Here is a 26467-nt window from a genome sequence, read left to right as displayed (position 1 = left end):
TGAACTTCTAGATTTGTGGCAACAGAGTGTGAGACAAATACATAAATAACGATAATGTGTTGAGTTGTAATTGGGGTGTGTTTTAAACTTGAGGGAGGGGTAATTAACATACCAGGGAATACACAGTAAACACACCAGGAAAATCGTTCTCCAGGATTGGGGGTGGGGAGGGGCATTTAAGCTGCATTTTGAAGGGTAACTAGGATCTAACCAGGTGGATAACATGAGACTGAATGTTTTAGGCAAAAGGAACAGCATGAACATGAATCCGAAAGCATGTACAGAAACGTGTTCATTTGACAATAAAGAGCACTTACATGTCCTAGGAGTTGGGCATATATGATGAATAAGACAAGTACAATCCCTGTACCATAGATCTTCCAGTCTAGATATTCAAATTTTTATGAGGTTAGCATTCAAAGATTTCAAACTGGTGGTTCTCTTGGTTCAGATTTGAATTGAAGGTGTGTTCTGTTTGGCATACACAGTGGTTTTTCTTTCTCCCTCTTCCTTCCTCCCTTTTCTCCACAAATAAGTTGCTGATACTTAAAAATGAGATTTCATATGCAAATGAGCATTGAAGATCTGGCAGCAGTGGGCTAGCATTTTCACATGCCACTTCCGCTGGAAGTAAATAGTGGCTACCTACTTTAGATGGGTGTGCACTTGTGCTCCTCAGTACTTTTCTTTAAACCTGACACATTTTATTCGTTTATATAATTTGCCAGGCTCCTATATGCCGCTGAGTTGTGAGCCTTGCATGAGTGGTTTACTTCTTCTGTCCTTGCCCTTCTAAATTTCCTTTGACATATTTTAATAGGAGAAATATAGAAAAATGCATGTTGTATTTTAGGAAAATAATTGTTCAACTGAAAGAAGAATCAACATAAAGAATACTAAATTCACATATCAGTCAACAAATTTATATTTTTTATCTTTCTAATTCATGTTTCCTTAATCATATACTTTGAATTTGGTAATAATCCGTGTGATAATTACACTAAGAAAGCAAACATCTGGGCTTTCATAGTGCCCTGTTTTATCTATAAGAACCAGATGGAAGAATCTGAAATAAACACTGAAAGAATGTGTAAAAAAATAATCCGCTTTTAAATTCATCATTTTAGTATTCAGACTATAAACACTGAACATTTTAGTACTCAGACTATAGCTTCCTTTTTATTTTCTAAAGTAGGCTCCATGCCCAACCTGGGGCTTGAACTGATGACCCTGAGATCAAGAGTTGCATGCTTTATCAACGGAGCCAGCTGGGTGCCCCTGTAGCTGCTTTTTACTGAACATTATGTGCTAGGCACTTCATGTAGGTTTTCTCCTTTGAGCTCTGTATACACCTTTTAACACAGGTTAAGAGAGTTTAACGTAATGTGTCCAACTTCTTAGTGTGAGAGCTGGGATTCTAATCCAGATTTCTGACTCCAACTCCCCCCTACCACCCCAGGCAGGTAATCTTGGGTTATTCAGAAAGTGTACCTTCAACATGTATTTACTGAATGTGGGCAAATGCTTAGTGTTCAAAGGTATAAGAAAACTAGTTCTCAGCATTGGGCTTATAATTAGTTGAAAAAACAGGCATTTATGTAAAATAGATAACGGTAGAGGGGAGCATGAGTTAAATACCAAGTGATGGATAGAAATGCCAAAGAGGCCCGAAACTACAACAGCATCAGGGAGAACAGAAACTAGGAGACTGCTAGAATTGACTAAGGTAGAGAATCATGTAACTTTGTGAGAGAATGTGAGGGTAGTGAATCAGAGAGGTAGGTCAAAGATGATTTACCAAGCTTTCCAATGCTGGGTAGTTGAGTGGAATTAATGCTTCACAAGTAAAGGTTATCAGAAGAGTAGGCTTTGGTAGAGACTGATGAGTTAGTTTTTGTTTGTTTGGTTTTGTTTTTTGTTTTTGTAAGCTCTGTGCCCATTGTGGGGCTTGAACTCATGACCCTGAGATCAAGAGTGGCTTGCTCTACCAAGTGGTTTGCCAGGCACCCTAGTGGGGAATAGATTTTTAATGATTCACGTAAATAGCAAAAGAAAATAAAAGAATAAGCATGGAATACAATATTATCAACAAACAAAAAACAATTTGGCATAAGGTATAGTCTCCACTCCTGCTTTATCTCATTTGTTCTTAGGCTGTTGGTCTTTTCTTATTCCATGTAAGATCTTAAGGTTAGATAAGTTACTTTAGTTTTGTACATATTGAATAGATTCTTCATTAATATTCATTTTCTATATTTTAATTTTTTTAAGAAATAATTTACTGCTTTTACAGGTAAAATCTTTTGAGGAATTCAGTGGTCTCTTAATAATAATTTTATTAAAATATAATTCACATACTCTAAAATTCACTCTTTTAAAGTATATAATTCTATGGTTTTCACTATAGTGGCAGAGTTGTGCAGCCATCACCACTATCAATTTTAGACCATTTCATTACCCTGAAAAGAAACTCCATAGTCATTAGCAGTCACTTCTTGTTTCCCTTCCCCCTAGCCTCTGGCAACCACTGATCTACTTTTTCTTTGTATAAATTTTCCTATACTGATATTTCTTATAAATGGGAAAATGGGATTATACAGCATGCGGCCTTTTTTGGCTTTTTTTTTTTTTTGGTTAAGATTTTATTTGAGAGAGAGAGAGAGACAAAGAGCGTGATCATGGGGGAGGAGGCAGAGGGAGAGGGAGAAGCAGACTCCCCCCTGAGCAGGAAGTCTGATGTGGGGCTCAGTCCCAGGACCCTGAGATCATGACCCCGATGCTTAACCGACTGAGCAACCCAGGCACCCCCATTGTGACTGGCTTTTCTCACTTAGCATGTTTTCCAGGTTCATCCATGTTATAGCATGTATCAGTATTTCATTCTTTTTTATGACTTTTTTAATATTACATTGTATGGATATACTCATTTATATAGTCATCAGTAAATGGACATTTGTACTGTACTATTGGGCTATTAGGAATGATACATCCATGAACATTTATATATACTTTTTTGTGTGGACATAGGTTTTCAATAATCTTGGGTGGAATTGCTAAGAGTGGAATTCCTGGGTCATATAGTAACTCTGTGTTTAACATTTTGAGGGATTTTCCATTTTGCACCAGCGATGGATGAGGGTTCCATTTCTCCACTTCCTCACCAATGCTTATTATTGTCTACCCTTTTAATTTATTTAACCTACTGAATGTGAAGTGGTATCTCCTTGTGATTTAGCTTTCCCTAATGACTAATGATGTTTGAGCATCTTTCATATGCTTATTGGCCATTCTTTGGACAAATGGGTATTAAATCCTTTGCCCATTTAAAAATTTGTATTCATCTTTTTATTGTTGTCAGTGGTCTCTTTAAAAGGATGGGTGTTTTTTAACTTATAAACGGCATTTCACAACAGGTGATGGTAAATTTTTCATGTGTGTTAGTAGACTTTTAGGCTTAAGAAGTAGTTAATCAGGCATATTTTAAAGCACTGGTCTTCATTAGAAATCATTTTAAGAAGTCTTGTTAAGATTTAACTTTAGGGTGACTAGTTCAGTCCACAAGACTTGATTGAGCATGCCCCTATAATAACAAGAAGACCTAACTTTAATATTTTTTGGCATGTCAAAAACAGCAACATTTTAATTTATTTAAAACTCTAAGCACCAATGTTAAATTATGTGCATTGAGTCTTTGACTTAACTGGAGCAATTCCATTTTTTCCCAGGTAATTGAATCTACTTTGTGAAATGTGTTTTAATATCTATGTTTCTTTTTTTTTTAGGTAATCCTGAATACCATATGCCTAATAATTTGCCTTGCAACGTTAGCCATTGTTTTTCACTGCCTCCAAAACATCAGAATTTCTCCGGAAATTGGAGACATATTTGATTTAAAAGAAATAACTTTAACAAATGGACAATATGTCTATTACAAACACACCAACAAGTAATGATGCCTGTCTGAGCATTGTACATAGTTTGATGTGCCATAGACAAGGTGGAGAGAGTGAAACATTTGCAAAAAGAGCAATTGAAAGTTTGGTAAAGAAACTGAAGGAGAAAAAAGATGAATTGGATTCTTTAATAACAGCTATAACTACAAATGGAGCGCATCCTAGCAAATGTGTTACCATACAGAGAACATTGGATGGGAGGCTTCAGGTTAGTCTTGTTTGAGAGTTTTTCTATGTCTTTTGTAGTGGTAGATTTAAAAAGTTCTTTCTTTCTCTTAAGTTACTATTAGATAATTTAATGTTTGCTCCATCTCTTCAGATACTGTACATCCCATACCAATATGCATTATGGGGATCTATGGAAGAATATATTCTTCCATATAATAAAGATATATCTTAAAAGTTTTTTAATGTTCTAAGAAAAAAATTCAATGTAGAAAATTTGGAAAATAAAAATAAAAAGCAGAAGAAACCCCATACCTTTAGCACTTTGATATTCATCTTTGTAGCTTTTTTCCTCTTTTTTTGGTATTTTATGTACATTTTAAAAACTGAGTTATACTTGGTCCTTTTGTAATTTAGAAGTCTGATATTGTATGTTTGGTACTTGTATATGAAAAAGACTCTAAAAGAATTCAAGTATATCTTTAAAACTCAAGGAGTTAAAAGCAAATATCTTATAAAATTTTATCTTTCATTTTCACTGATTATATTTTTTTATATAGAACTACATCATATATCTCCTGTGCTGAATATTTTTAAACATGCAGAAATATTTTGTCATTAGATTTAAAAATTTTATTTCTAGATTTTAGGAATGGTTACTTCAATAGACTCATGCTTTTTTTTGCATTTTAAAAAAGTGAGCACAGGTCTTGAAAAAATAACAGTTCATAAATGTTTCTCATTTATGAAATGGAGATTATAATACTGACTTTGTAGGATTATATGAATTAAATGAGAACGTATATAAAGTGCCTTTTTTAATGTGTGATGCATAATTGATGATCAGTAAATGGTCGTTTATATTTCCTAGGTGGCCGGTCGGAAAGGATTTCCTCATGTGATCTATGCCCGTCTCTGGAGGTGGCCTGATCTTCATAAAAATGAACTCAAACATGTTAAATATTGTCAGTATGCATTCGACTTAAAATGTGATAGTGTCTGTGTGAATCCATATCACTATGAACGAGTTGTATCACCTGGAATTGGTAAGTAGACTTTGCTTTTTATCCTCAGATGTACAAAGGGAAAAGATCTCAGTAGTGTTTTAATTTTTCTGTGTTAAATTATAAATTTGGACATAGCCCAGGACTTCCAGTAAGGTTAAAGAATCAGATTTTTTTAATGAAATATAAATATTTAAATTTGAACTTTAGAATAGACTTGTGTTTTGATTGCTAAAACTATGTATACACTATAGTTCATGTTCTGTCCATTTAGAATGTTGTTTTTGAGAGATAAGATGGAAGGCATTATTGTATTATTTATGTATTGTCAGATAGCATTTATACTGCTCTTCTTGAATTGAAATGGTTTGTGAAGTTTTGAATCTCTGGGTTAAATTTACATTTTGTAATTTTAAATACGATGGAAAATATTTTCATGGTAATGATTAATGTTTCATTTTCTTTTCCCCTTTAAAAAATTAAGATCTCTCAGGATTAACACTGCAGAGTAATGGTAGGTAATCTGTTTCTTGTAACTTTCTCTGTTTTCTTTTATTCTGTACCCTCTTTTCTTTATTTACCTAAAATTAGTTTGTGTGGGTGCTGGTAACATTTACAAGAAAAATACTCATTGCTTTGGAAATGTATGTTTTTTGGGAGCGTGCATCAGTACTTAAAACTGGATTTAAGTAGGCTGGTGGTTCTTTGGATTTGAACTACCATTTATGCACTCAAGTGATCTAAAAAATATGATAGGGGAATATAAAACATACAAAGAAAGAGTTTTTTTTGAATTGGTAAAATTCAAAATTTGGAGTCATGTACAGCATGTCGTTTAGAAATACCAATATTCTAATTTTTCTTTGTTTCTCCTTAATTTTATGAACGATTGAAATTTTAAGTATGATTTAAAACTACATATATTAACATTTTTTTCAGTCTTGTTACATTTTGAGTAAATAAAGCAAGGCTACTTTCACTTTTGTAGATGATCTAATTCTGTTTTTAAGTGTGTTTTGAGGTAGGGAAATGAAATCAATGGGTGTGTGTTTTTTTTATTGTAATATTGGAGAACAGAGATCTATTAAAACTTTAGTTTTGTTACTTAGAACATGTTAATGAACTAAAGTTTTTGTAAGAAGCAATTAATTTGCAGAGCAACTCTGATAAAGAACCACCATTATCTTAGAAAGGTGTGCAATTGTTCTGGAGGGAAATTAGTGGTTTGGTACTTGTTGCAGAATCTTAGAGTTGAGTCAGAAATATCATCTGACCTTAAACAAAATTTAGGAAGAGTATGAAAGTCTACTTGTTTTTATTGTCCACTTTTCTTCCATGTCAGTATAATAGAGGAAGACTGTAGTGCCTTTTGGTACTTGCCAGTGGTTATTAGGTTTCTGAGAATAGCGGGTTGGTAATGTGATAGTGGTCTGGGAAGGGTAGCTCTAAGATTGGTTAAATTCCTGCCTCTTTGCTACACAGATACTGATATTATGTCATTTTTTTTTTTGAAAGTAAATACCCTTCAGATCTTCACCATTCTCCATCCATGATTTTGGAGAGTTAAAGTATTCAGCTCAGTAGGGATTAAGGATTGGGGGCCTATAGTGATACCTATATTAGAATCTCCTTAGTGGGAGTGGTTGTGAGGAGATCCAGTTTTGAAGACTCATTACATTCCCCGCTTATCCTGACATGCTACTGTTATGATTAGCTGTCTCTGGTCGGGTTGTGTGGGTGATAGGCTCTTTTTAGTGGCTCCGAGATTGTTTTAGCCTTGCAGATCCCCCTAGTGGTGGATCTGAAGGCCAGCTTCAGTGGCGTATTTCCTCAGAAAACAACAGGTGTTTTTCACAGCCCCTTCTAGATTTGGACGAAGAAATAATACAAAGCCAGGTAAAGAAAATGTTAAGAAAATGGGATAATTCCTTCGCTTCTGAGTTGGAATCTTAGGGTAATCATTTCCAGCCTATCTCATATCTTCTGTGAAACTTTCCATGACCGCATCAGTCTGCATATTCATTTTAAGAAATATTTGATGAGCATGTATTGCTTGGTACTGTGTTAGAATCTAGGGACGATAGGATAAGTAAGGTGTGTTTTCTCCACTCTAGGTAGCTCATAGTTTAGTGGAGGAAAGACAAGGTAAATAGGACCACAGTAGCATCAGACAAGTGTTGTGCTCTGCCTCCTGGTGGTGATGAAGAGCGCTGACTTAGGGTGAGTCCAGTGGCTTCAGCTTTTCTGTCCCTTATACATTCCTTTACCCCTCATAGAACATTTTACAATTACATGTACGATTCCTCTAAAAGTACGCTGAAAGCATAACAGCTAGCACTCGCTAAGTACATACTTTGTGTCCAGTACTGAGCTATATGAGTTACAAATATTGTTTCATCGTTCTCATTATACCCCCACGTGGAAGGTGGCATTTTCCACACCTGATTAGATGAAGATCAAAATAGACAGCTAGGGGGAGCTGGAGTAATGTGTGTTCAATATTAGATATTTAAGCAATAGAAAAATATTATAAAAGAGTGTAAGTTCCATGAGGGCAGAGATTTTTCTTTTGTTTATTAATGTATCCCAGGTGCTAGAACAGTACCTGCAACATAGATGCTCAATAAATATTTATTCAGTGAGTGACTTTGTTGAATGCTAGTCCATAAAGAGAAATAGTTAATCGTTTGGTGTCTGTTATTCTGGACTTAAAAAATATATACTATATGTTTTTTAATTTTATTTTTTTGAATAGGCAATACATGGTCCATAAATCAAAATACTATAAAAAGGTATACAGTGAAAAGAAGTGCTCCCACCCCTGCCCCCATTCCCCCCCACCTCAGGTAATCACTTTTATTAGTTTCTGGTGTTTCCTTCCAGGGTTTCTTTATGCAAAAATAGATGTGTTATTTCCCTCCTTTCTTACATAAAAAGCATATTGTGCACTTGTTCTGGACCTTGCTTTTTTAATTACAGTTTGTGATTTTTTTAAACATGCATGTGATCATAGTGTACAATAGTGTTTTGTAACCTCCTTTTTTTTCTCTTGGCAAAAATATACTGCAGACATCTATCCTTGATTCCTACAGTTTTACCTAAGGGACATGTTTTAAGTTATTTGTTTGAGGAGACTTGTAGTCAAGTAGAAGTCTCAAACTTACCTTTGGGGAAGGTTTAGTCAATATACTAGGCAAGAAAATATTATGAGGCATAGCTCTTTAAAAATAGAGTTTAGTCGTTACGATTGCACATTAAGTGGAAGGGTCAGCTAAAAAGCAAAAATGATGAGTATCAAGTTGACCAACTATTTCCTCAAATCAGCAGCTTTCTCCTTATGTACTAGCAATACCAATGTCTTGGTAAAAAGATCCTTTTCACTATAATAACAAAAAACCCCTAAAATGTCCAGGAATTACATGGAGCTGTAGGGTCTATACGAAGAAAATTATAGAACTTTGAAGAGTATAATTTTTTTAAAAAAGATTGGATAGATACAGTAATATCCACTTTGTGTCCCAAACGATTTTTTCTTTGTATTTTTATAATTTGGCTAACATTAGTGATGAATGGTTGGGTCCAGTTCCTTACTGATACATAGTGATGTGTTAAGCATCCTTTTGGTTATCATTTTGTTTCCCTAGAATTTTTTAAAGAAAAGCTTTTTGTGAAATCTTCATGACTTTTTTTTTTTTTTAAGATTTATTTATGAGAGAGAGAGCATGTGCATGTGTGCACGGGTGGGGGAGGGGCAGAGGGAGAGATAGTCTTAAGCAGACTCCGTGCTGAATGTGGAGCTGGACACAGGGCTCGATTTCACTACCCCAAGATCACCACCTGAGCCGAAACCATGAGTCAGACGTTCAACCAACTACGCCATCCAGGTGCCCCTTCCTGACTTTTGATGCATGAAAAGAGCCCTTGTACATAGAATTTTGAACAATGGATTATTCTTACTGCTTTGAAATAGTCTCCAAAAAAAAGGGCCATGTTGGGGCACCTGGTTGGCTTAGTAGATCATGTGACTCTTAATCTCAGGGTTGCGAGTGCAAGTCCCACTTTGGGCATGGAGTCTACTTAAAAAAAAAGGGCCATGTAATGAATTGGTATTTATGTGTATTCAGTTTTTTCAAAAATTGACATANTATTTCTTTATTTGACAGAGAGAGACAGCCAGCGAGAGAGGGAACACAAGCAGGGGGAGTGGGAGAGGAAGAAGCAGTCTCCTAGCGGAGAAGCCTGATGTGGGGCTTGATCCCAGATCGCTGGGATCACGCCCTGAGCTGAAGGCAGACGCTTAACAACTGCGCCACCCAGGCGCCCCTATATGTTGATTCTTAATGGAAAAGAGAGTGTCTTGTTGTGGACTATTTATTGACTGTTCTAAGAAGAGAAAGTAGTACTGGAATTCAGTGGATTGTAAAATTCTGGGGTAGTGTTAGTTTAGAAGCGGTAAAGAGTTGTTTGCTAAAGATAAAAAGCATACCCAAAGTAATAGCCTAAAACAAATAGGGAGGTTCTGAGCAGAGAACAGTTGATATCAATGCAGTTTGTTTTCTTTTTTTCCTTAAAGGCAACCATTCCCTAGTTTGTTAAAGGAAAACTGTTATGTTGTATCAGCTAGAGTTTAGGTTTGCTTATTAAGGTGTAACCACATAGGTGAAAGGTGTTGATTGAATTTTTTCACGACATATATTTATCAAACATCATTATTTAATTTGGGTTTTCAGAAGGAAATTTCAGTTTGACTTACCATTTAGAATTTTTCTTTCTGGTTCTAACCCTGTAGGGGACATTCAGTACCTTTCACTTTCAAAGCATGTCACTTAACAATAAGTCTAAATCCTGGAATTGGATAGCTATCAGGTCCCATTCATATTTCTACACTGTGAAATTAGCAAAAAAATATATCCAAATACTTGATCTCAGTTTGGTCTTCTCATGAACTAACATTTCCCTAGCTATTTACTTTTCATCTTACTCATGTATTTAAGATGGTTATTACTTCTAGGTTAATCCAGAAACTAAGGAATACCTCTTGAGGACCATTGCTGGAAGTTGTTGATATATAGTCTAGCTTCAAATTTCAGGGGGTCGGTCAGGTTGATTGATAGAATATATCTGAGGTCTCGACTTCTTTTCTTTTTTTTTTTAAAGATTTTATTTATTTATTTGACAGAGATAGAGACAGCCAGCGAGAGAGGGAACACAAGCAGGGGGAGTGGGAGAGGAAGAAGCAGGCTCATAGCGGAGGAGCCTGATGTGGGGCTCGATCCCGGAACGCCGGGATCATGCCCTGAGCCGAAGGCAGACGCTTAACCGCTGTGCCACGCAGGCGCCCCAAGGTCTTGACTTCTAAATAGTTTTTGCAGATAAAGTACTATTCTTTTCAAATATGAAAAAATTCTGAGAGCTATTTACACTATAGTTGATTTTAGGTGTTGTCATGTTACTTACAAGATTTTTTTTCCTGGTAACTGAAGCTTATAAGATTTTGAAATGTGTTTAATTTTTTTATATAGCTCCACCAAGTATGTTGGTGAAGGATGAATATGTTCATGACTTTGAGGGACAGCCATCATTATCCACTGAAGGGCATTCAATTCAAACCATCCAGCATCCACCAAGTAATCGTGCCTCAACGGAGACATACAGCACCCCAGCTCTGTTAGCTCCATCTGAGTCTAATGCTACCAGCACCACCAACTTTCCCAACATTCCTGTGGCTTCCACAAGTGAGTAGTAGAATCAAATGTAGTCAGTGAGTTGATCTCACCCTCTTTAATATTTATATGTAATAATTATATCTACTTGGAGGAAAACTCCAAGTAAGTAAAAATTGAAAGTAGTGTGGTATGTTTTATAGGAAAAAAATATTAAATAGGTTTTTCAGTTGGTCCTGGAAAAAATCGTGTTTGTAATTTACTTAAATGTTTTTATGTTGATGTACAGTCACTTGGAATTAAGTAACGACTTTGATTATAATAGTGATTTAAATTAGCGGTCTAATTTGTACTTTCTCTGCTATTACATGCAGAAGTAAGAATCGTCTTGCAGTTTCAGGTGTGTTCTAGAAAAGTGTTTAAGTAGCTAACAAGTAGTTTTGGACCAAGATGTTTATAAAAATCAAAAAGCATATAGTCAAATTGTACACTTTCCTTTAATCAGGGTTTCTTTTGTGCTTATCTGGCAGAACATTACTTAGAAGTCATTTCACTCTCCCATTGTACAAACTTAGAAAAGGGATCTTGACAAAGTTGTTTATAACATATATCCCTCAAGATAGACATTAAGTATTTTAGTCAATTTTGAAATAAAGCTAAATTCTAAGTATCTATTATTATTATTATTATTGTTGTTATTTTTAACCAAGGTGTCTTTTTCAAAAAGATTCTTTCCATGATAGAGATGCCATTTTCTTTGCCACATTATAGAGGCAGAGGGCTATTAGGTTTATCTTTTCTTGGGGCCTGATCAAGGCAATAATGACTGTTCTGTTAATATTGCTGTTTATTTTCACCATTGCCAAAGGTTGCACAGTTTGCTGTTTGGCAAGTGGAGTTGTTTTTCTTTTTTTTCTTTTTTTTTTTTTTTTTTAAGCTAACTACAGAGCAGGGTCTTGGCATGTGTGTAGTTATTTGTACCTGGTTGCTAAAGAGATTGTATCTAAGCCCACATCAGCAGTAGATTGTTGATAGATCTGGGATGGTACTTTATTAGCAGCTACCAAAGGGAGCACTATTCTGTTTACTTTAATGTCAGATCAGATTCAAAATAGAAATTTGATCTTTGGAATAAATAGAGGACTGATTTCTCTAGTTGAGTTTATAAGTATGGTATATCAAATATCGTCCCTTTAATTCATTTCGTCTCTTCAAAGCAATATATTTTGAAATTGCTACATGAAATGACAGTCTCACCATAGACAGCATATTCTAAGTGGAGTTTATAGGTTAAGCACATACTTTAGAACCTGGACCCTCTTAATCACTTAGTGCTTCTGTTATCTATCTACTCTTTTTTAACCAATTTGGGAATATAGTTGACAGAGTGGTCAGTGATGGAGAATGAAAGAAAGCACATTACAGCCACCCAAGCACAGGTTAGTGAGAGCGCAGCCACTTACTACTTCTGTTGATATTATCTGGAGAATGAATTTGCAAGCCTTTGTTGATGCTTGCTAAAGTAGCTTAAATGTTCTATCCCCTGGAATCAAATCCTGTTGAAAACCAGAAAAAGTGGTATTAGTGAGATTCCAGTAATTTTTCTTGGTATTCTTTGGATATATTTTTATAATTGAATAGATGATTATTTTTAGAATTTGTCACAAAATGTTCTTGTAGATCTCAAAATGTGTCTTGATAGAATTAAAAAAAAAAAGAAAAAATTGGACTAAAACAGGAATTTGAAGACTATTTCAGATGAGCTGGTATAGTTGTATTATTTAATTTCATTTTATATGCTTGGAATTGTGTAATGGAAATATTCAGTACAGATAACCACAGTGGGCTACTTTATAGTCTGTGTTCATTTGGCACTTGGATATCTTCAGGTTTTCTTTCTAAATATCTGTAAATTCAAATAATTTCATTTCACCTGTAGTGACACTTTTTATAAGTTAGTTAAGAGTCTGTGGCATGCATAGTTGTTAAAAGCAAGAGTAAAAATATAATTAACATTTAAAGATAACTTGGAAAAAATTTGGGGGATGAGTAGGGACGGAGGTTGCTAAAAACATTTTTAAAAGTAAATAATTTGGGGATTATTGCAATAATCTCTTTAACTTTTAATTTTATAATCCTCACCTTAAGAAAATGTGATTTGCAGAGAGAAGAAAAGTGTTCCTTTTCCTTGATGCTTGGAGCAATCGTGTCCTTTCCTTTCTTCTATCTATATGCCGATTTAGATGAGATAAGATTGAAGTGATGCCAGTGATAACAGTTAGAAATTTCAGTGCTTTCCATATGCGATAAAGTTGACTTAATTAATGCGTGCTTGAAGAAATCAAGCTTTTTCCACTTAAAAAAAAAGCCTTAAAAATGTAGGTTGTTGGGGCACCTGGCTGGCGTGATCGGTGGAGCATGTGACTCTTGATCTCAGGGTCTTGGGTTTGAGTCCCAGTTTGGGGGCATAAATCACTTAAAAAAATAAAAAATAAGATAAAATCTTAAAAAGTGAGTCAGTAAGCAATATTATAAAATGGTTTTGAGTAGACTAGAAACCAGACAGATCTTACTCCTCCTGGTATATTACATATAGAAAGGGTAACTAATTTCCTGTCAATCCAAGAAGGTTGTGGTGTTCTTGGAAGGAAATAATTTTTGGTTTTTAAAAGTACATGAAAAAATTGCAAAGTAGACCTATAGTTTGTTGTTGTGGTTTTTGTTTTTTGGTTTTGTTTTTCTTTTCTTTTCTCCTTTTTTACTAGCAATGCTCTATTGATTGAACAGTGGAGCTTGACCTTTTCTAAACTTCACCTTACCCATCACATTCCATTTAAAATATTTGCCTGCTCTGCTTTTCTTTGATCAAACTCTAGCATTTTGCCATTACCAGTACCAGTGCTGATAATAATGAATTTCCAGTTTTCAACATTTTTTTGAGCCTGGACTTTTAGAGTCCTAATCAGAAAGGTCCAGACCTACATGGCATGGCCAGGGATGAGCTAATGTACTTCCGAAGTTGTTATGATAGACTAGACTTACAGTGGGATTTTGCTGGCATTTGAAGAATATTTATGAAGGAAAAGTCCTCTAAAATTAGCTAGATATTACTTGAAGTAGAACAGTTTTGGACATTTTCAAGTTAAGGTTTGCCTTCATAGATGACTTTAGGGTTGGTTATTTTATAGTCCATGGACGAGTTTCATTTTTTGCCCATCTTTATAGTTGTGATTATCAGATTTAATTGGTCCTTCATTTACTGTATAAAAACATAGGATTGCATCGATAAATGTACCGTATTAATGTCTTCTTGTTCCTCTAGGTCAGCCTGCCAGTATACTGGCGGGCAGCCATAGTGAAGGATTGTTGCAGATAGCTTCAGGGCCTCAGCCAGGACAGCAGCAGAATGGATTTACTGGTCAGCCAGCTACTTACCATCATAGTATGTACATACTTTTTAAAATCTTTTAAGTAGTTGAGAAAAAATAGGCAGACTTTCTAAAAGCAAATTAATCCATGTGGGCCTTAATTTTTAGACAGCACTACCACCTGGACTGGAAGTAGGAGCGCACCATACACACCTAATTTGCCTCACCACCAAAACGGCCATCTTCAGCACCACCCGCCTATGCCGCCCCATCCCGGACATTACTGTAAGCTCTTGTTTTTGTTGTAAGGGCCTTTTCTTTTGGAGACCTGGTTTTCTAATTTTTTTTCATGTTTTTACATCTTTTATTCATCTTACAATTTAGTTTCATTAAATGATTACTGCTTTTCAGCATTTTTGGTAAACAGTATTATTTACTTTTTAGAGTTTGGTTATCATACTTTTGTTTTAGAGGAGTGATGTTTACTAAATACATTTATTTCTCTGTTGCTGATGTTTCATTAACACCACATTGATTTCCATTCATTTGTTTGTTTGCTTTGTATATGTTCCTAGATCTCATGTATATCTGTATATCCACCCTAAGTGGATTGAAACCCCTTGAGTGTCAAGATCTCAAGGTTTCCCTCATCATTACTATTCAGCATACTGTAGACACTTAGATATTGAATCTGTCATTACTCTGTGCAGGCTTGATTGGGAGGGAGACTCTACTGATACTCGTAGCTTGTAGTTTCAGGCAGAAGAGGAACATTGTTCATCTGGTTTAGTGAAGTCAAGAGCATAAATTTTTTTTTATGTATTAAATTCCTTTTCCTCCATTATAAGATTAATAATGCCAAAGAAAACTTGGAAGATACAGAAAAGTGTAAATAAGAAAATAAAAATTACACAGAGTCCTCCTACCTAGAGATATCTACTTCTAATATTTTGTCATATTTTTTCTTCCAGTCATATAAATGGGTGTCTATACACTTGGGAGGGAAAAGATCATACTGTGTGTATATTGTTGAATTCTTCTTGTTTTCAATTATGTTACTATTTTTCCATGTCTTAGAGAATATAATTTTTTATGGCTGCCTGGCCCAGCGTAGTGGTTAAGGTGCTGAGTTTGGACCCTTAACTAGCTGTGTGACCATTGGCAAGTTACATAACCCTCACTAAGCCTTAAGAGTAACAATAGTATCCATCTCAAGGAATGCTGTAAAAAGTAAATGTAATAATTCTTGTGAAGTGTTTATCACAGTGTTTTAATACTTAATAATCTCTTAGTTATCTTAGCTACTGTTCCATTATGTAAATATCCTTAATTTAATAAACCTTAAACACTTGTTTTTAGAATGGACCTAACAATTTGAATTATTATTATTTATTGCATTGTAAATTATACTCTATCACATTACATGAATAATTCATTTATAATTTACATTAAATTTTCCATGTACAATTATTGTAAATTGCTAATAGCACTTGGCACATAGGATTAAAATGTTAGCTCTTAAATATCCACAAAAGTAACTCAGGAGTATTTGCTTATTATAAAGTAATCTAAACAAAGCTTTTAAATTTTTAGACACTGCATAAGCTTGATCTAAACAACTCCTAAGGTACATTAGTTATATTTAAGTAAGGTTTATTAAAAGTTTTAGCATTGGAAAACTTTTAATAAATAAAAATGGGATTTTTATTGTCTTTTCTTTAGGGCCAGTTCACAATGAGCTTGCATTCCAGCCTCCCATTTCCAATCATCCTGGTAAGTGCATTTCAACATTGATTCCCTATATTTAGATTTTCTTTAGAGTAATTAAAACACACACACAAACACACACATTTTAGTATAATTACAGAGTAACCTAACTTTTTAGATAAGTATAATACTCCTTATCGCATTAGCTAATCAACAGTTTACAGTAGCCGATATAGTCACACATAGGGTGTCCATATTTGATTCTTTTTAACTGTTTGGAAGAAAAGACAAGAACTGTTTGGTTTTTTTTTTTTTGTTTCAGCTAAAATATGAAGTTACAAAATGCTGGTTTTAGCATTGAATGCATAAATATGCAGCAGAAGAAAACTAGGTTTCAAAATAGAACAGCTGTAAAACTGTAGCTTAAAAAGCCAGGGAAGAATCTCAAGTAGATGCTGAAAATAAAAATAATTCACTGTATCTGTTTTAGAAGATAGATTCAGGAATTTCTAGTTAATTGGGATTTTTAGAAACTTTGATTAAATAATCTTCAAGGGAGTAAATAAGTAGATTTCCTCAATTTAGCGTTTGAATATATATCTTCTTAAACTTCAGAAGTAATAAAACAAAATTTAAATAAAATACTGAGGGCTTCTTAGCATAAACGTAGGATTTTGATTTTTTCCCCCTATCCCTTTATATCTACTTTTCTTAGAGTAAAAAGTTGCAAATATTTAATTTCCACTCATCACTTAATTTTCCCCCCAATTAAAAATAATGTTTTATTATGAGGAATTTTAGACATATACCAAATATCAGACACCCCCCCCCCCCAATATAGTCATCCCTCAGTTTCAGCTATTATCAGCTGAGGGCCAGTCTTCTCATTCATACCCTCACCTATTATTTTGAAGGAAATCCTATAAAATTGTTTTGTGTGTGTGTGTGTGTGTATATATATATATATACACATACATATATGTTATATATATATGTTATGTATATGTTATGTATAACATATATATAAGCATATATTTCCAATAAAAACTTTTTAAAAACATAACTACAATAAGCCTAATAATCAGTTTTAAGGATAACAGGTCTTCAAATAGATCTACATAATTTTCTTAAGCAGTGTTCTGTTTGTTATTTTTTATCTTCTAACGTTTCTTCCAGATGTTAAAAAAAACCCAAACCATTGAGGGTAAGATTTTTAAGCTTGTAACTCTTCTCATATTTCAGTTTAAGAGATTTAAAGAGTTTCTGAATCAAAAGACCAAATTGCTTTACAGTGATCGCATCAGAATATGAGAACCAGTTTTACCAAGCTCACCAGCATGGGTGTGATAGTTTGATAGACTTTTTTTGATTTAGGAGGCAAATAATATTTGTTTTGATGAGAAGAAAAATGCTATGGGTGGGGCAGAAATACTTTTTAACCATACATAATTACTAGTTAAATAATCCACTTTAGTAGATTATCTGTATGTTATTTGTGTATTGTGGCTTTAAACATTTTTTAGGGTTACGGAGCCTTGCCTTTTTATAAACATTTTTTTTTTTTTTAAAGATTTTATTTACTTATTTGACGGAGAGAGAGACAGCCAACGAGAGAGGGAACACAGGCAGGGGGAGTGGGAGAGGAAGAAGCAGGCTCCCAGCGGAGGAGCCTGATGTGGGGCTCGATCCCAGGGCCCAGGATCACGCCCTGAGCCGAAGGCAGACACTTAATGACTGAGCCACCCAGGTGCCCCTTTTATAAACATTTTTATTGAGAAATATACAGAAAAGTATATAAAACAACTAGACGTACAGTCTTACGAATAATTGAAGCGAACACCTTGGTAACCACCACCCAGATTGAAAACTAAAATTTGCAACACCCCTAGAAAACTTCCCATTCCTTGCATTTTGTTTCAGTCAAAAACTTTTCTTCATATCTATTTTTGGATATGCACTGTTCTGCTTTTTGTGGATACTATTTTTTTTTTGCTCTTTGAAAGTGATGAATGCATCACTAGACAGTCTAGTTCAGTAGATTGATTTTACTTGTTTTTGAAATCATATAAATGAAATCATATCAGAATCTTAATTTGTGAATAAACATATTGTGATAAGGGGGAAATCTAGAGTCTTAAGAATAAGAATTTTTTCTGGCTTCAAGGCAGCATCATTGAGAGTCAGTAGTGGTTCCTGGCACGTTGGGGGGCCTCATTGTCCTTATGGCTTAGTGGAAGGTGGTCTGCAGGAGGGAGGATAACCAGAGCTCAGAAGAAAGACCTACCCTGGGGCGCCTGGGTGGCTCAGTCGTTAAGTGTCTGCCTTTGGCTCAGGGCGTGATGCTGGCGTTCTGGGATTGAGCCCCACATCAGGCTGCTCTGCTGGGAGCCTGCTTCTTCCTCTCCTACTGGCCCTGCTAGTGTTCCCTCTCTCACTGGCTGTCTCTCTCTCTGTCAAATAAACAAATAAAATCTTTAAAAAAAAAAATGAAAAAGAAAAAAGAAGAAGAAAGACCTACCCTGAATGAAATGAAGGTGAGGTTGGAAATGGTTGCATTTAGCTGGTTATTTGGACTCAGTTTGGTTTCAGCAATTGCTTTTGGCTTCTTGATAGATTTTTCATTCTTCTTGTGGTAGAACTGATGTTGAGGTCTAACAGCTCCTGGTGGTTAGGGAATAGCATTAACTAGTTATGAGGATACACATCTGGAATACCCCCCATTGGCATGAAAGCTTTTGTCTATGAGTAGAACAGGAAGTGACTTAATGGTGAGAATGATCCTGAAAGGTCTCTGAGTGGTTGTGAGAAGGGATTAGCTCTCTGCATACACCTTTAGTGGAGTCAGCTGGTTGGAACTCTTTGGCAGAGAAAGTGAGAGAACACAAGCAAGGGGAGCAGCAGAGAGAGAGGAAGAAACATGCTCCCCGCTGACCAGGGAGCCCAGTGTAGGGCTCTATCCCAGGACCCTGGGATCATGACCTGAGGCGAACTGACCGAGCCCCACCCAGGCACCCCTCTAGTATTTTTAATTCTACTAAATTACAGTTGTTAGTTTACAGCTTTGCAATCTTGTTTCATAAATGAACAGAAAAGAAAACAAAACTAGTATTTGTTTTAGGTGTCTGATCAATGCAGCGCCTTAAGGTCCTAATAAGAAATGCTAAAATATCCTACCACAGACTTAGGGCCATTTAGATAGGAAATAAGCCTACACCTCTGAATATGTAAAATATTTGAAATAATGAAATACCACCAATATATAGTGAATCTATTTTGAAAAATGATTTTTGAAGACAGTTACAGATGTTTTTAGAAATAGAAGTAATATAAATTGTAGAAAATGAAAATAATTATCGGTCATTACCTTGGTGTTAAGGATTTCAGATAGGTCATATACTTGGTGATTTTTATGCGTTGACTTTGATAACTAAGTTGAAAAAATTTTTGGAAAAAGTCATTTTATTTCTTTTTTATGGACTCTGTTTTTGCTTTTTCTTAAAGCTGAGGTATATTCATTGAATTATGTATTGATGACAAATTAAAGTGAAGACTTTCCTCAGTGTCTATAAGGTGGTTTTGGTAATTCACAAATGGGTTCAAAATCCATAGATTTCCATATTCAGGTTATATTCTAGTACTTAGGAACTACCTACTATTCAAGAGAGTGCCTTTATGTGTCGATAAAAGATTCTGTAGGGCATCTTATTCAGATCTAAATAATAAAAGAAATAATTCATAATGAGTCTCTTGGACACTTCAAGTTACTTCTTGAATGACTTTATTTCAGAAATTGAAGACAATGTCTTCGAGACTGTATTTTTCAATGTAATTGTGCTTTATAATACATTTCCCCATTATAAAAAAATATTTAGCTTAAGTTCTTTTATTGTAAAAAAAAAAATTCATGTTGTTATCTCAGTCTTTTAAAAACCTTTTCTCTGGCCAGCGGTGAGTAGTCTTATCATGAAACGTTCATGAAACCTGCTCAACTTTATTAATTGAGCAACAAGAAGCTAAAAATATCAACATCAGCAAGCACATAACAGTCCCGCTCACTTTCGTATGAATTGGGACATTAAGAAACTCTCTGAACTGAGTAATTTCATCCTGCTGTTAGTACTGGTTTTGAGAAGCTGCAGGCTTGTCACTTAATATGACATTTGGTCCTTGGAGCAAAAGAGCAAAGAGAGATCTACAAAGTCTTAATGAGTGTTTCCTGTTACCTTCTCCTGTTTAAAAAAAAAAAAAAAAGTTTCTTCCTGGCTGTTTAGCAAATTGAGAGTGGAGTAGAGAAGTTTTTCACATGATGTATTGTATCCCAGCACTTCCAAGTGTTCTGGAACCTACTTAGATTACTTCTAGTTCTCTGTCTTCACAGATAGTAACCCCCCTTCCTCTTGCTTTCTTAGGCCCTAATAATCTCTTAACAGGTGGTTGTTTTTTCCTCCCTGGTCTAATGGTGTGCAGTTCTGATTCTGATGCCAGTTTCTGTTAACGTCAAGTTTCTTAAAACTCTTCCTCTCAGTACTAGCAAGTCAGCTCATTCAGAGATGCAGCTTTATGTACCCATCATTGTTGTATGGTGTCTGAGACATTAGGCAAACAAACAAAAACCCCTTTGGTGACTTGAAAATAATAAAATAAAGTTTAAGTGCAGTTGCAAATGTTACAATTTATGATGATTACAAGCACAGAGATTATATACAACTCTCTTTTTCTCTTCTGAATTGACTCTCATGGAAAAAGGTTGCGAACCGTGGCACTGCACTTCTGCTTAGTGTTCCTCTGAACTAGGAAATGCATGTACTTGGGCCTTATTTTCTTACCCAGCATTATAAACATTCATGACTTCAGGGCATTGTTTGTAACAGAACTTACTGTTTGGATTTTTTAAAGACCCCTTTAAATGCTATTACTGTTTTTTTCTTCTAGAACATTGGGTAATTGTTATCTTGTCTTAGACAACCTCTTTAGTTTTAGCTTCAACTAATATAATATACCTGTCAGTTTTGTTTGCTGAAGTTTTTTGTTCATAGCATATTGGGATGTCTTTAATATAGAATAACTTCAAAAATATTGCAAAACTGGTTTTTAAAGAAGGGACTTCCGTATATCCCTACTTTTTCATGTTTTAATGATAACGAAAAATATCTAAAGAAATGTTAAGTATTTGTGATTAGTTGATTTGATCTGTGTGGCAGAACATTTGAATTGTTAACGTTTTTGAATCACCATTTTCATGTGGTCTGTTTTATTTGTTCTTCATTGAAAAATACTTTCTTCCTTCACAACATTTTGAGAAGCAATTGAATTAGGTTTTACAAGATTTTAAAAAATATATATTTTATTTATTTGAGACAGAGAGAGAACACAAGTGGGAGGAGGAGGGGCAGAAGAAGAGGGACAGCAGACTCCTTACTGAGCGGGGAGCCAGAAGCGGGGCTCCATCCCAGGACCCTAAGATCATGACCAGAGCAAGAGTCAGATACTTAACTGACTGAACTTCCCAGGCGCCTCAGATTTTACAAGATTTTTGTTTTTTTAAAGATTTTATTTACTTGTCAGAGAGAGAGAGAGTGCGCACAAGCAGGGGGAGCAGCAGACAGAGGGAGAAGCAAGCTCCCTGCTCAGCAAGGAGCCCGATGTGGAACTTGATCCCAGGACCCTGGGATCATGACCTGAGCCAAAGGCAGAGCTTAAACGATTGAGCCACCCAGGCGTCCCTGCAAGATTTTTAAAATATATTTTAAGAATTAATCATATTTCATTTTAAGATATTTTGGGAGTTTGAAAAGATCTATTTTTTGTCATTCTAAGTATCTACAGATTGTTGAAAGTTTTATTGCTGCAAATTCTAGTTTTAGTCAAAGTTCATAAAGAGCACATTGAGAAGCAGAAAAATAATTGGTTTATCAACAGAAAACTTTATTCTCTAATAAGTGACACTGGCCTTTTCCCCCCTTAAATATGTCATCCATTTTTACTCCAGGGCCTTTGCATTTGCTTTCTTCTTGAAATGTTCTCTTCACAGTCTTTACATAAATACATGGTTTTTCAGATTTCACCTTTTTGGATAGGATGTACCCCTGCCATCTAGTCTGAAGGATTCTTTCCAGTCATTTTCTGTCCCACACCCCATTTTATTTTCTTCACAGTGTTTATCATTACTGGAGTCACCTATTTATTTATTTCCTTATTTGTCTGCCTCTGCATCTCTGCGAGAATAGGGACAATAGCTATCTTATTTTTATCGCTGTGTACGTCGTGCCTAGAATAATTCCTAGATACTCTCTCTATATATATCTGTTAAATTAGTTAAAAAAGGAAAACCAAATAATTTCCATGTATGTTATCTCTTTGTAAAACTAGTTGTATTCAAACAAAAATTAGAAATACTTGATCAACCATATTTGCAAACTACACCAAATAGTGCCCTCCCCCCCCCCGATCATTTAGAGTTTTTTAAATCATTTATTGTTGTTCAAATGAATACATTAAATACGCCTGCAAAGTTAAACTTGTAGTAGTTAACATGAATCGACTTCACTAAAAATACAGACAAGTGACCTTTCACCCAAGAGATAGTTGAGAATTCCTGTTTACAGCAACTGTATAGTGGAGTGTAATTAACTTTGACTCTAGTCCAGGATGGCTGACTTGCTTATACCCTTTCTCTCAATTAGGAATCTATAAAAGTATGTCATAAATTGATATTACTCAAGAACACTTCCCCGGAATATGTCTTAGAGTCAGTGTGTTTTAAAAAAAAAAAGTTCAGACTATATAGAAAATATGTGCAGTCAAATGAAACATGGTGATAATTTATTTTAGAATCTGATTACTTCTGTTCTTTAAATTCCGAGTTGGCTGAGTTCTTTGAGGTAAGAACCAATTTTCAGATTTTAAAAATGACTAGAAGTTTCAAAAATGCTTAGGTACTGAGCTGAAAAATGGAAGACATGGAAGTGCCTACTTTTTAATGCATTGTCATTTTAATCAAATTCTTTTGGGTGCTTTTCAGATGCCTTTCCCCTTCCTTCACCGTTTCTTTTAGGAAAAGCTTTGTCTTAATGGGATGAACATGAATGCCGTATATCTTTCTTACATGGGTAGATGTTCTCTCCTCTTTACCTCCTGTAGCTCCTGAGTATTGGTGTTCCATCGCTTACTTTGAAATGGATGTTCAAGTAGGAGAGACATTTAAGGTTCCTTCAAGCTGCCCTATTGTTACTGTTGATGGATATGTGGACCCTTCTGGAGGAGATCGCTTTTGCTTGGGTCAACTCTCCAATGTTCACAGGACAGAAGCCATTGAGAGAGCAAGGTATTGTTGATTGTGTAGTTATTTTAAAACTTGAACATAGTACATTGTCATTTATTCGAAGGTACGTTTTTCAATGTAGATTTATAAGATTTTGAATATAGATAAAGGTCATCTTGAAAATTCAGAATTTGTAAGCATTGCATTGTAATTATAGATGTTTTGTTATTTTAAATATGGTAAAAATGGTCTTTTGTTTAAGTTAGTGACGTTTCTATGTTTTGAATAGTAAACGAGACCTTTTGGTATCCAGTTTGAAACAGGTTTGTATTTCCTCTTATCGTATATTATTTCTACAAATCTATTGAGAGGAAATAATATAAAATGAGGACATGTTTCTGCAAGTATTGTTTATAATGTTGGAGAAATGATAATAAAAGGGAAATGGTTAAGTAAATTTTGATGAACTTTTTCATGTATTAAAATGTTGATTAAAAGTTTATATAGTGAATGTAAATGCTTAAGATGAAATATTATAGGAAAATATGCATAGTTTTAGGTACTATATGATCTCAGATTTTTAAGGAAGTGTGTGTGTGCTTAATCATAGCTCTATCACTAGCTATGTGACTTTGGCAAATTACTTACTCTCTAAGCCAGTGCTGTCTGATAGAATTTTCTGTGATGAAGGAAATAGTTTATACCTGTGCTGTTCACTGCAGTAGTCATAGGTGGCTACATTAAAATATGGCTGTTGAGTTGTGTATATGACTCACGTGATTAACTGAATTTTGTAATTTAAATGGGCACATGTAGCCAGTAGCTGTTGCTTTGGACAGTGTAGCTGTAAGCTTTTATATGCCTTAGTTTCATCATTTTTAAAATGGTAATAATAGTATTTACTTCACTGAATTGTGAAGGTTAAGTGAGAATTTACATTAAATATTTGGTACACAGTAAGCGTTATATATATATATGCTCATCATTATTATGTATGAATGAGATATTAAAAAAAGAAATATACAAAAATGTTAACAATGGGTATCTTTCAGTTATGGTGTTATATAACATCTTTTATTTTTAAAAAAAATTTTAATATTTGGTATGCTGTATAATCTGAACCAAAACTTAAATAGTTATCAAAACAAAATGTGATTCCCTTTTTCTTCCTAAGGTTGCACATAGGCAAAGGTGTACAGTTGGAATGTAAAGGTGAAGGTGATGTTTGGGTCAGGTGCCTTAGCGACCATGCAGTCTTTGTGCAGAGTTACTACTTAGACAGAGAAGCTGGGCGTGCACCTGGAGATGCTGTTCATAAGATCTACCCAAGTGCATACATAAAGGTTAGTTGCAGTTTTACTCAAACATTTTAGACTTAGAAAGCTCTGTTTGTTGTTTAAAGAATTGAGATGGAGATGGGAGGAGAAGAAAAATGTCTTTCTTATGTGTTAAATAATCAGAAATTATGTTTGTGTATAAAACACATTTCCTGGGGCATTTATTGACATGATTTGCTATATCTAGTTTTATGGTTGCATTCATGCCCTATTGTTTTATTAATAAATTTGTTAAATGTTTTAGAGTAATAACACAGGCACTTGAAAATATTGAGTGAAATCTCCAAATTTGTATTCCTTTGATACATGATAGGTAAAAATCAGACTCTAGAAATTTATCTTAGCCAGTCTTCAGGATTGTATGGAGGGAAATTCTAAAATTAATAGCTTTTCAAATTAAGAACCTGAGAAATGAAAAATTCTTCAGTACCAGGTTTTTAAATGTTGTGTTTTGTGCATTAAATGAGTTTTATTTATTATTTTGCATATTAAGCCTGAGGTGTTTATCATTTATTCAGCTCATTTCAATTTTAGTTTATAACATACACTGCTTTTGAAAGAAAGATAGTTGGAATTAGAAAGCCTAAATATATTTTTAATTTCAGATTTTTTACAGTCATCCTAAGCATCTTCATTGTTTGGCCATTGTAAATTAGTGGATTTAAATGTAACCCATCACTTATTCCCAGGAAATTGCTTAGCGTACAAATAATATAGTCAAACAGCATATACAGAAATGGAATTAATTGCTTGATGGCCTCACAACAACAAATCCAGTATCTCATTTTCAGTTACTGCAGTTAGTTAAAAAGGATATAGGGATCTTTTTTTAAAATGAAACTTTCAAATACGTCAAGTATAGGGAAAATAACAAACCCTCGTGTACTCACCATCCAGCTTCAACAGTCATCAGCATTTTATCAATCTGTATTGTGTTTATCACTGTACTGTTTTCTCCAGTAATTTAAAGCCAATTCCAAATATTATATTAGTTCACTCACAAAATACTCTTGTGTGAATTGCTAATTGGTAAGTATTTTTAAAAGACATAATCACAATGCTATTTATCACACCTAACAAAATTAACAGTAATTCCCTGTTGAAAGTCTTGACAATAGAGAATCTTTATAGTTTTGATTTGTTAGAACAATGAATAGTATAGAACAATAAAATATTAAAATACATTTATTGATATGATATTTATGATGTCGAAGTGTTGATTATTAAACAATATATAGAATGTGATCTTATTTTTATAAAGAAATAATATCAAGGATATTTGTATTCATTTATATATATACCTACAAGTCTAGAATCATGTACACATTGTCTTACCAGGAATTTTCTCTTGGAGGTGGAATTATCTTCATTTGCATTTTCCATTTTTTCCACAAGGAATTTTAGTTATTTGTGCTTTATTGTTATTTGTAAGTGGTGTTGGATTTCCTTATATGCTTTGCAATCTATTTTATGTTGGTTGGCAATTTTGTCTTAAGAGAATTAATTCATCTTATTTTTTATTTTTTTCCTCCCTGTTATTGCTTCTCCCTATAGGGCAGTTTTGCCTTAGTCTGGCACCCTGGGATCCACATCTCAGAACCAATTCTTATATTTAGGAGGTAGAGGAATTTTGTCCCATGAGGAAATTGAGTTCCAATCCCCAGGTATGCTCAGGGCCTAATTCCTATTACATAGGTTTCTGATGCTTATCTCTGCCACGGGCAAGAATTTTATTCCTAGGTGCATTTCCGAATTAGCTGTCAAAGTATTTTACCAGCACTTAATTCATGGGCAGGTACCCAGTTGCAGCCCTCAGAGAGCCTGGCTATTGTCTCTTTCCATATTACTATAAGAAGTCAGATTATTAACCTCTACACCTTTTTTTGGTCTTGGTACCCCAAGTACCTCCTGTCTTTAGATCCTGCTTTCCACTGTAGATTTTGTTTATCCATCATCAGTAGGTGGACACATGGATTATTTCCACTTTTTGGCTATTATGAATAATGCTG

General features: G+C 34.6%; 1 protein-coding gene across 4 annotated transcripts in view; it reads left to right on the top strand.

The window, feature by feature from the left end:
- The window catches only part of SMAD4 (SMAD family member 4), a 99976-nt gene that overhangs the window by 57628 nt on the left and 15881 nt on the right, over window positions 1–26467 (top strand). For all 4 annotated transcript variants that reach the window (XR_005835393.1, XM_008692161.2, XM_040632498.1 and 1 more), the window contains exons 2-10: window positions 3783–4161; window positions 4990–5164; window positions 5607–5636; window positions 10645–10857; window positions 14108–14227; window positions 14322–14438; window positions 15876–15926; window positions 23001–23184; window positions 24296–24464. Coding sequence is in view for 3 of the 4 variants with exons in the window: in XM_008692161.2 (XP_008690383.2) it covers window positions 3913–4161; window positions 4990–5164; window positions 5607–5636; window positions 10645–10857; window positions 14108–14227; window positions 14322–14438; window positions 15876–15926; window positions 23001–23184; window positions 24296–24464 (1308 nt within the window). In the remaining variant the exon portion in view is untranslated. The remainder of the gene's footprint in view (window positions 1–3782; window positions 4162–4989; window positions 5165–5606; window positions 5637–10644; window positions 10858–14107; window positions 14228–14321; window positions 14439–15875; window positions 15927–23000; window positions 23185–24295; window positions 24465–26467) is intronic.

Source organism: Ursus maritimus, unplaced genomic scaffold (genome assembly GCF_017311325.1).
Source record: "Ursus maritimus isolate PB19 unplaced genomic scaffold, ASM1731132v1 scaffold_18, whole genome shotgun sequence".
NCBI lineage: Eukaryota > Metazoa > Chordata > Mammalia > Carnivora > Ursidae > Ursus > Ursus maritimus.
Note: the sequence above shows the minus strand (reverse complement) of the source record. Positions and strands in the feature narration are given on the sequence as shown.